This window comes from Muntiacus reevesi, chromosome 18 (genome assembly GCF_963930625.1).
Source record: "Muntiacus reevesi chromosome 18, mMunRee1.1, whole genome shotgun sequence".
NCBI lineage: Eukaryota > Metazoa > Chordata > Mammalia > Artiodactyla > Cervidae > Muntiacus > Muntiacus reevesi.
This window is the reverse complement of record NC_089266.1, coordinates 47,106,089-47,117,390: the sequence shown is the minus strand read 5'-3', so window position 1 is coordinate 47,117,390 and position 11,302 is coordinate 47,106,089. Positions and strand designations below refer to the sequence as shown.

Genomic DNA, 11,302 nt, shown 5'->3' with positions numbered 1-11,302 from the left:
AAGGAGATCCCAGTCTGTTAGGGGAACATGACATGGTGCTCCATCCAGGTCTGAAGTGGGGGCATGCGTCTCTTCCTTCAGGCATCTCCCAGTTTAGTGGAGGCAGTTTGGTGGGATGTGGAACAAACAGGGCAGACAAGCCTCCAAGAATCTCGTGGGGGTGACACTGAAGAACTGTAAAGAATCTAAAATTTTAGCCTACGTGCAAGCTAGTAAGTTAGCCTGCTGTGTTTTCCTGGGTGCTGCCAGAACACAGAAGACTCTTGGGTTAGAGATAAAAGACCTCATTACTGATGGCGCAGCAGCATCGGCATACCTGTGCCATCTCCTCTTGGCCCACTGCCCCGTGGGTGCTAGGCAGTACCTGCATATGCAGTGTATGCAATGCATATTGCATTGTAAGAGGAACCCTGAGCTTAGGGAACCCTAATTTTTTTATACCGGGTAGTAACCAAACCTGTTTTTTGCTCCAGAAAAAGACACTGTATCTTCCAGTGTTTTTCACTATATAAACACCCTTGAAATACCTCTGCTTGTAAGACATGCAAAAAATAGAAAAGACCCATGGAGTACGGTCTCCTCCCCAAACCTGGATATCCTTACATTTACTAAAGGAGCTTATAGCCACCTTGGTTCTCTTTTTAAAATTTATTATTTATGGCTGTGCTGGGTCTTCGTGGCTACGCCCAGCCTTTCTTTAGTTGCAGCGAGTGGGGGCCTACTCTTTTTAGCAGTGCAGGAGCTTCTCATTGCAGTGACTTCTCTTGTTGCAGAGCACAGGCTCTAGGAAGCACAGGCTTCGGTGGTTTGAGATGCTGGCTTAGCTGCCCCGCAGCATGGAGGATCTTAGTTCACAAACCAGGGATTGAACTTATGTCCTCTGCATTGGCATTGGCAGAAAGATTCCCAACCACTAGACCGCCAGGGAAGCCCCTAGCCACTTTGGTTCTTGATTGGAAAGTTCAGAAGCTTACACTGTCTAATTTAAAGAGCAGTGAGTACTCACAGAATGGCTGGAAGACTTGACAGGTTCTCTCTTTGGGACTGGGCCCATCTTCCCAAACTTCAAGAAAACTCTACCCATTAATAATACCTAAACAAAAGAGGGTCCTATTAGCAAGAAAGGAAAAGAAACAGCTCCTCTGTCTTGGGGGTAATCAGCCTCTAAAATGGCTCCCAATGACCCTTGTCATCTGGTATTCACACTGATGTAGCCCCATCCCATATGAAATAAGGCCGACCTGGGTCATTGGTAAGATGTTGTGGGAGTTGACAGAGTGTGACTTTAAAGGCTATGTAATGAAAGACCCTGTGGCTTCTGTCTTGCTCTGTGTCTCTGGAGAAAGCCCACTGCCAGGCCATGAGGACACTCAGTCAAGCCCATGGAAAGGTCGATCCATATCCTGAGGAACTCAGGCCTCCTGTCAGCCTCAGTTCTCCTGTTTCCTCATCCATGAAATGGGTACAACAATCATTATCTTGATGCCTTTAGAAGGCAACTGAAAGAAAATTACTTTCCAAAAGGTAAAGCAAAGACCCACCATAGAGACCCCATTTCCCCTCTTCCTCATATTCTACCTGTCGTTGCAATTCCTGGGATATGCCAAGTATCCCCCTGCCTGGAGTTTTTTTGGGTGGTTTGTTTGTCACAGCACAAGGCTTCAGGATCTTAGTTCCCCAGGCAGGGGTTGAACCCTGGGCCCCCGCAGAGAAAGTGTTGAGTTTTAACCACTGGACCACCAGGGAATTCCCCCACCTGGAGCGTTTGCCCTGGCTGTTCCTTCTGCCGGGGTACCCTTCCAGCAGACATCTGCAGGGCTTGCTTCCTCGATTCCCGCAGGTCCCTGCTCAGATATCACCATATCAGTGAAATCTTTCCTAGCCACCTTACAGAAAATCCCCCAGCCCCAGCCCATCTCCCTTAGTCCTTCTGTTTTCTCCCTGGTATTTCTCACCATCCGACTCACTACAGATTCATATGTCTATCTATCATCCATCACCCACCATCATGGAAGCAGCCTCCGTGAAGACAGGTCTTCATTTACGGCTACATGAAAAGTGAAAGTGTGAGTGGCTCAGTCTGACTCTTTGAAAAGACCCCACGGACTATAGCCCACCAGGCTCCTCAGTCCACATAATTCCCCAGACAAGAATACTGGAATACTGGAAGCCATTCCCTTCTCCAGGGGCTCTTCCCGAGCCAGGGACCAAACCCAGGTCTCCTGCATTGCAGGCAGATTCTTTACCGTTTGAGCCACAAGGGAAGCCCCTACAGCTACATCCTCATGAGCTATAATAGCGCATGGCACACAGTAGGTCTGCAGGAAATAGTTGTTGAATGCATGCATCCCTGTGGCCATGGAGGAGAAACTATGACTGACAGCCCGCTCTGGAGGAATCATGTGGGTAGAGTGGGGGATGGAGCGGGTTCTCCAGAGAAGGCGGGGATCATGGCACACAGCCAGAGCTGCTGGGAAAATCAGTGAAGCTGGGATCCCTCAGTCCTGACAGTCGGAGACTTCCCACATCCACGAATCCTCTCTTCCTCACAGCACCCCAGAAAGGGAGATATTATTATTCCCATTTTACAGTTGAGGCAAACGAAGGCACAGAGGAGACAGATAGTATGTGAAGATCACAGGGGGATTCAGGAAAGAGTCCAAGGCCAGACTCGTGGCTCTGGACTCTATGGCTGCGTCTATTTCACCCCTAAATGACAGTGTTCACTGAACTCCGAGGGGCATGGCACCCGCTGGCCCTGCTCCCCTCCTCCCATTTCCTTAAAGCCTCTACCGGTGTTGACCAAGTGAGCGATAAGCCAGCCTCAGCCTCTTCTTGGCTCCTAGGGCCCCAGGGCAGCAGATGCCAGGAAGGGTTAACAAGGAATGTTTGTAGCAGCAGCTGGTCTCCAAGGAGAGGAAAGCAAAGTGGAGAGGCTGACAGACAGCCAGACTCCAGGCCGGCTGGTGGGGGTTGGGAGGCGGCTAGGTGGCCTGTCCAGCCCTGGGGGGAAGAGAGGAGTGTCTTCCCCTCCATCTGTCCGGAGCCGGCCATCTCTGAGCAGACTGGGCAGCTGGGGCGTGAGACCTCTGCAGGGCTAGCAAGTAGGAAAGTTCTGGCAGGGACTGAAGAATGTGGGGGGGGGGGGGGCCCAGCCTGGCTCAGCCCACTGGCCACGGTGGTGGTGGCCAAAGGCAGAGGTGAGTAGCAGAGCCGTCCCAGGCTCTCAGAGGGTGGAAGGGGACCCCTGAGTCGGGGGAACCTGCCAAGACCCCACAGGTGGCAGGAGCGAAGACGCAGCTGCGGCACAGTGGAGGCGCCCGGCCCGGCCATGTCCCAGCCCCGGGCTGGCAGGAGGAGACCTGGGACCCCAGGGCCTCGGGTGCGCAGCATCCAGCCCTTTAAGTCCAGCGAGCAGTACCTAGAAGCCATGAAGGAGGACCTGGCTGAGTGGCTTCAGGAGCTCTACGGACTGGACATCAGCGCAGCCAACTTCCTGCAAGTGCTGGAGACAGGCCTGGTCCTGTGCCAGCATGCCAACGCCATCACCGAGGCCGCCCTGGCCTTCCTGGCTGAGACACCTGCCCAAGCCCAAAGGCTTCACCTGCCCCGGGCCGGGGTCTCCTGTAACGAGGCCGCCCAGCCTCGCACTTTCCAGGCCCGGGATAACATCTCCAACTTCATCCAGTGGTGTCGCAAGGAGATGGGCATCCAAGGTAATCGTCCTGGGTTCCCCCACCTCCCCCGCCAAGACCCTTCTCCTGCCAGACATCCATCTCCTCTCTGAGGCTTAGGCTGCCTCAGGGTCAGGGGTCCTCCTTCCGGATTTGCTTTGGGCCAGCTCATTCCTTTTTATGCTTCAGTTTCCCCATCTCGTAGTAAATCCCCAATAAGTCAATGCGTTGAATGAATGATTCCAGCACCTGTCTCTTTGGGGTCACGCACAGGGCTGGGCAGTGAGTGCTGAGAGGACTGAGAACCAGAGCTAAAAGAAGTTGTGGCCCGAGAGAGACAGCTGAGAAGATGTGTAAATTACAGCCCAACTGAAAGAAACTCAAGTAGAGCTTCTGTGCTGGGGAGATGGGAGGAAGCAGCCACCCGATGAGGCCTAGAAAGTCCCAGTAGAGGACAGAGATTTGAGCTGAGTCTCCGGGAAGTTTGGGGGGCAGGGAGTTCTAGGCAGAGGGGGCCCTGAGAAGGCGTGTGTTTGGGCTGCAGTGGAGTGGGGAGGAGGCAAGTAGAGGAGGTAAGTGGACCCCAGCCAGTCTTGCTGGGGTTTGCGGGACTCAGGCAGTGACATATTAGCCTCCCTCATCACCTTGGCTCTGAACCCAGTGGCAGGGATGAACCTGAACACTCACCAGGCAGTGGGGATGGGGCAGAGGGAGGGGTCAGGCCCCGCCCACCAGCTGGTGGCCATAACAGTATGGAGCAGGCTTGCAGCCTTGATAAAGGCTAGTGTTTTATCGAGCACTTACCACAGGCCAGACATTGCCTGCAGACATATAGCTATCCCCAACACAACCCCATGAAACAGACTGCATTCCCATTTTACAGAAGCGGAGACTGAGGCTGGGACTAGCCCAGGGTCATACAGCCGGTGGGTGGGAGCATCAGGATTCCAAGCTGGCAGCCCGACTCCGGAGGCTGTACTCCACCCTGCCAGGTTATGCATGGGCTGGGGGTTGAGTCTGGGGTGCCTGGTGGTTACCGGAAGTGAGAGGCCTGGGTGCTTCTTCCTGCTGAACCCATCCTGGCATATAGAGCAGAGAAGCGTAGGTAGAACCGGGTTCTTGCTCTTGGCTGCGGCCCCTCTTCCCGCCCCCACCTCTCCTATTAGGCGGCCACCTGCTCTGCACTCAGTACCCGCGCAATTCTGCCCCGACCCCTCCGAGGGGCTGGCCTGACGCCAAGATCCTGAGACGCTAACCCCCATCCCATCCATGCCTGCTTCTCCCACCCGGCCCCCGCCCGGATTCAGAGTGGCCCCAGGGCTCTCCCACGCGCTGCGATCTCTCCAGGGAGGTCGGCAGGGGGCTCAGGCTGCCTACCCTCCTCTCGCCCCGGGCCAGAGGTGCTGATGTTCGAGACGGAGGACCTCGTGTTGCGCAAGAACGTGAAGAACGTGGTGCTGTGCCTGCTGGAGCTGGGCCGCCGGGCCTGGCGCTTCGGCGTCGCGGCGCCCACCCTGGTGCGGCTGGAGGAAGAGATCGAAGAGGAGCTGCGGCTGGAGCGGGCCCTGCCCCCGCCCGACCCCCTGCCACCGGAGACCCCCGCGCGCAGGCCCTGCCACTTCCGCGACCTGGACCAGCTGGTGAGGACTCGGACACGCCCCCGGCCCCGCCTCCCTCTCCCCGCCCCCAGCCCACCCCCCAGCCAGCCACCCCCCAGCCAGCCAGCCACCCCGCAGCCAGCCACCCGCTTCTTGAGCTCCAGGCCCCACCCCGACACTCCCCCACTTCTTGGTTAAGTCGTGTCCACTCTGAGCCACCACCCTCATCGTTTTCATTAGGAATCCAGCACCCTACACCTCTCTCGTGTAAACCCCGTGGGCCGGTGGTTACAAAGGCAGACGCCAGCACCCTCTCTGACAGCTTCAAGTCTTAGTCACTGCTCTGCGGCTGTGTGACCTCTGGGCAGATTATTGGCCCTCTCTGTGGCTCGGTTCCCTTTTCTGAACCGTGGGGATGTACCTTTCCCATGCCTACCTTCCATGACCGCCGTGGGTCTTAGATGAGCCAGGGCACGTGAAGCGCTCGGCCTGTGTGTCCGGCACAGCGGGTCCCGGGGTGGGAGTGAACTGGGAGCGACTACCCAGTTCCACCACCAAGGCCTCCAGCTCCAGGAGGTTTCTTCACCAGCCCAAGGTCTATAGTGCGGGGGAGGCGGTCAGATCCCAAGGTCCGCCTTAAACATCACACCCCACGGCCCCTGTCGGCGGAGGGGGCTCAAGGGCGCTGAGCCCTAAGTCTCCACTGAAGGTCTTGTTCTCGCTGGGTCATTGAACGCCTTCTCTGCTTGCTTGTCAGCCCCCCGTCCTGACTCTGCAGAAGCCTTGGGGTTGGAGTCCAGGGGCAGGCGGGCGGCCCAATGGGCTTGACCCAGAGTGCAAGGGGCGCTTGGTCCCTGGGCAGAGGGGAGGGCTGAACGCAGGGCCCACTGCCCGCAGGTTCAGAGCCTGGTGAGCCGCTGCACGTGCCCGGTTCAGTTCTCCATGGTCAAGGTGTCCGAGGGGAAGTATCGCGTGGGAGATTCCAACACCCTTATCTTCATCCGGGTAAGTTTTGGGAGGTGGGGGTTGGAGGGTGCCCAGGGGGCCAGCAGGATCCAGCGTCCTGCGGTGGGACTTTACCTAGGCCTGAAGGTGAGGAAAGGAGATCACCATCCACCCCTAGTTATCCATCAGATAACTATCCACCAGTTATCCATCCCTCTCTCCCTCTGCGAATTCCAGAAGATTCCTGGCAGAGTTGGCAAGCATGTCCCCCGCTCCCATTAGGGCAGTTAGAAACAGCCCGCACCCCCATCTACCTCTGCCTCAGCCTAGTTCGCGGGGCGTCTTCAGGCAGAAGTGGGGGTGGAGGGTACGCTGACTTTTCCACCCAGAGGCTTGGTCACAGCAAGGGGCCTGAGACTCGCCCCCCAAGTCTGCGCTCCCTGTATGGCCCCGCCACGGGCCACCGCTCACTTGCAGCTTCTGAGCACGGGATTCTGATGCTAGTACGGGTCTCCCCGTACTAGCCCCCCATGCCTGGCCTCCTCACCGGTAAGAGCCTCTGTCCGGGGGCGCGGCCAGCAGCTCAGGGGCGCGGCTAAGACTTCTCCCTGGGCCAGGCCGCCCCTGCGGCAGAGCCAGCTCCCCGGCCCTCGCCCCGCAGCCTGAGCCAAGAGCCCTGTGAAGCAGGTGGGGAAGGACTGCGGTGGCTTGTTTCCTCTGAGGAAGTGGAGGCCTGAAGAGACTACGTGACCAGCAGTGGAGTGAGGCCAGGACTCCCGCGAACTCTTTAAACACACCACAGCGCAAAGCCAGGGCCCCGTTTCTGATACAAACGGGTGCAGGTGTGAACCCCTTCACGGTGAAGACAGAGACGAGAGCCCGGGCCCAGACGACCCAGTGCTCGTGAGGTCCTGTGTCTCTCTGTGGGGCAACCTGCCGTTCGTCAGCTTGGCCTCCACCCCTGACAACAGGTGTGATTCGATGCCAGTCATAGAAGGGTCTCCGGCTGCAACCACACACACACACGTGTGTGTGTACATGGATGCAAGCAAGGGCTGAAGGCCTGCAGGCTGCTCCAGGGAGAGAGGACAAACTCACCCTGCCCTCCACCTCACCCTTGCCCCCTGCAGGTCCTCCGGAACCACGTGATGGTGCGTGTGGGGGGCGGCTGGGACACACTCGGTCACTATCTGGACAAACATGATCCCTGCCGGTGCACGTCCCTCTGTGAGTCCCCTGACAGCCCCTTCCCTGTGATTCTGGGTTGGGAAGCCAGAAGCAGAGGTGGGAGGTAGGTCTGATCTGCAGGGGCAAGAGGTGTGCGAGGCGATGGAGAAAGATACCGTAGAAGCTGCTGGTGTGGGTGGCATCTAGGGGGAAACCCTGGCAGCCATAGTGTAGTACCAGGTTATACCACACGATGGCGCCAAAGCCAAACACGCAGAATCAGCATTTGGTCACTGGTGCATGTCGGCTGGGTGCAGGTTTGGCTCTGATGGGGGCACCAAACATGACTTGGAAGGGTCTTTAGTCTTCTCTTAATCTCCATCAGCACCTCAAGACGTCCCAAATAAGCATGCAATCTAAGTAAAGGACGTGAACTTGCAATACAAATGCAGCTTTAAACAAGTCCCCCAGCTGGGCCTTCCAACCAGATTTCATCCCCTAAACTCCTCCTCTGAGGAAATTCTGGTGTTATCACTGTCCCAGTGGGTCCCAGTGTCTCTAATGTGGGATTCAGGGTGGGAGGCAGCTGGGGGAGGGAACTGTGGACCCCACCCGCAGGAGTTTAACCCTTTCCTCCTCTCCTCTCTCTGGGGGGCTATGTTGGTAGCACACAAGACAGGCAGCTTCCTGCAGCCCCCTGCCCACCCTGTGCAGCATGAAGTGAGGGTGGAGGATGGGCCCTCGCAGCCCCAGCCTACGATGACCATCAGCCGCTCCCAGAGCCCACTGCCCCCCGTGGACTGGAAGACATACACCTCTTCAGGTCGAAAGCTGAGGCCCCCTGCTGCTTCCTCTCCCAGACCCCGCCGTGAAGAGAGAGCTGGGCCAGGGGTCCTCAGAGAGACAGCACCGTTGCTGAGGTACTGGGGAGGGACAGGGCAGGGCCCTTTCCTGATTTGGAGTCCACATCCCCAGAGGCCACCCCAACCCAAGATAAGGGGAGCAGGTCTCCCAGCAGTGCGCCATCCCAGCAGGACCTCAGGTGTTCAGAACCAAAAAAAAGCACCCAGTACCTTTAGGATCATCTAGTTATGTCATACATCATCCCATTTCACACATGAGGAGGCTGAGGCCCATAAAGGGAAGAGACTTACCCAAGGCCTGTCTGTCCATTTCATGGTTCAGCAGAAATGAAGACACTCTCCACCCAAGACTGCTGACCTATAGTCATGGGATCTGAAGTAACCTGGGGCCCAGACCAGGCTGCTTTCTATCTGCTCCACAAGGAATGGGATGGGGGGAACAGGCTTAAACAGCATCTGCTCTAAGGAAGCATCTTTGGCAGTCATGGGGGAAGGAAGTGTCTACTTCATTCAACATGAAGCCTGGCCCCCTGGGAGTTCTGGCAGGGGGAAGGCCATCCCTTCCCAGAGTCAGGGGACTGGATTACATGACCCTGCAGTTAATGATTCATCCTTTCAGGTGCCAGGAGAAGTCGCTCACCCCATCTCAGAGGCAGCTGCCAGCTGGGGACAACCCGCCCAGCCCCCAGTCCTCACCTACTCCCAGGGGCCAAGATCCACCGTGTACCTGCTCGGGGAAGACGGAGGGGAGACATTCCCCTGAACCCCCCTGGGGGAGGACTCCCACATCTTCGGTTCATGAGACGACAGACAGCCGGGGAACGCATGCCAGGACCCCTACCCCCCAGAGACTCCAAGCCCCCGAGGCCACCACCACAGGGACCCCAGCAAGAGGACTGTCTCCCCTGCCGCATTCTCCCAGCCCCGCCAAGCCCGGGGGCCCCAGGCAGCCACCCTGCAGTGAGGCTGACAGTGCTTCCTCGCAACTCAGGGGGCCATCCCCTGTCAAAGGGTCCACCAAGATCCCCGTCTGGCTGCCCCCAGCTCGCCCCCCTACTCCAGGAAGAGGCTTTGCAGGAACTGCAAGTGGAGGTACCAGCACAGAACTGGAGAGAGGCCCCCTTCCACTAAGGGCCATCACTGGAGACCTGTCTGGGTCCAGACATGAGCACTGTTCTGTGGAAGAGAGGCAGGAGGACCTGAAGCTGGGCGTCCAGGTGACAGCAGAGGCTGGAGGGCCCCGGGGCCTGGGCCCACGGCACTGGGAGGGGAGGGGCACCCCCTTGCCATCAGGCGAAACGAAGAAACAAGGCATCCATCATGGCCTTGAGAAGGAGCCTTCAACCAACACGAAGCTGCTAGGAGTGGCGGGTGCCCGCCCCCAGGGCGCTGGGTCTGCAGTCATCCCTCGCAGTGGCGTCTACGTGCCCAGTCTGGGGGGGTGGTGGCCTGACCCTGGCGGCCTTTATGACAAAGTCATCCAAGAGCTGATTCAGGGCCCCCCACCCCTCCTTAAAGTGGACCTGGGAGCCTGGAAGGCAGCCCCTCCAGGCTCCCCTACGCCAGCTGTAACTGCAAGCCCAGGAAGCCTCAAAGGGAAACTGAGAGCCCAAGAGAGTGGGCTGAGGACAGCAGCAAACCCAAGTGCCAAGGGCATCAGGACAGAGGTCCAAGGGGGACAGGCCTGCTCAGCCCCTATGGTGTCTGCCAGCCCGGAGCCCCCCACACCTTCACCCTCTGACCCCGGTTCCGAGAGGGCCCAGGCATGTCCAGGCAAGGGGAAGAGGACACTCCGGAAGCCCCAGAGAATCCCATCCATCTACAAGCTGAAGCTGAGGCCCAGGATCCGGCCCCGGAGAGATCACAGGCCTGAGAAGCGGCCTTCACGGATCCCCAAGCCGGTGACCTACCACAGCCTGGGTCCATTCAGGGCACCCCCCAAGGGCAGGCTGGTGAGAGCAGCACTGGGCAGCAAGGGAGGGGAGGCAACCCTGCTGGATGGAGCCTCGGCTGGGGAGGAGGAGGACGGAGAGGAGAGGAAGGAGCCAGCCGCCCCCCTGGAGAGTGACTTCCCGCCTTTGGAGGGCCAGGGACCCTGGCGGCTCGATCCAGTCCCCCTCTCACCTGAGGAGGAGTCCTGGGTCTGAGAAGATGCTTTCCTCCCTGACCCCGAGGAGGGAAGTGAAAAGATGCCCATGCATTCCCAACTGCAGGAACAGAAGGGAAGGTCCCTCCCCCCAATACAAGGGCCTTGGCCAGGACAGGTTAGAAAACAAATAGAGACTCAAATCTGCTCAGCTGAGCAGAAAGGCAATCCATGAGTCTCAATCCAACTCCAGGATGGTGGGGCTACCCTCTCCCAAAACAGCTCCCCCAATTCCTGCACCCTCTTCTCTGGCCAGGCCTACTTCCACAACTCTTATGTTATTAAACATGAGAGGGTCTGCCCGTGAACCCTCAGCTCTTGAGTCCACTCTATATGACTTGTGGTGATGCAGAAAGGTGTAGCAACATTTTCCCACTTGGGGGGCAGGGGGGGAGGGACAAGGACGAGAGAGCTAGGGGGTCAGAGACGCTTCCCCTTTGGAGGTTCAGTCAACCTTGCCAGACAGCCCTTCTCTCCCAGAAGCAGCTGTTCTGTCAGCACCATGGACAGGGACAGGTTGCCCCATACAGGCTTAGCGCTAGAGGTAAAGAACCCACCAGCCAATGCAGGAGACTGAGCAACCCAGGTTCAATCCCTGGGTTGGGAAGACCCCTTGGAGGAGGGAATGGCAACCCACTCCAGTATCCTTGCCTGGAGAATCCTATGGACAGAAGAACCTGGCAGGCTACGGTCCATAGGGTCAGAGTCCAACATGACAGAAGCAACTTAGCACTTAGCATGTGTGGCTTCAAAACTCTACCCTGGGGGTTGGGAGCGGAGATCATGGAGTCAAGAGCAGTGGCTGAGAGCATTCTTTGACACATCTACATCCCTGGAGTTAGCACCTCAGCCCTGAGTGCGAGGAAGACACAAAACCAGAAGCTGGGCCTGAGTCCACTTAGGAAAGTT

At 57.8% G+C, this 11,302-nt stretch overlaps 1 protein-coding gene across 1 annotated transcript; it reads left to right on the top strand.

The window, feature by feature from the left end:
* Positions 1-3,331: 3,331 nt before the first annotated feature.
* GAS2L2 (growth arrest specific 2 like 2) lies at positions 3,332-10,433 on the top strand. Its single transcript, XM_065911025.1, has 6 exons — positions 3,332-3,716; positions 5,073-5,314; positions 6,170-6,277; positions 7,348-7,444; positions 8,052-8,304; positions 8,867-10,433. The coding sequence occupies exons 1-6, from the start codon at positions 3,332-3,334 to the stop codon at positions 10,392-10,394; spliced, it is 2,613 nt and encodes an 870-aa protein (XP_065767097.1). The 3' UTR covers positions 10,395-10,433.
* Positions 10,434-11,302: the final 869 nt, after the last annotated feature.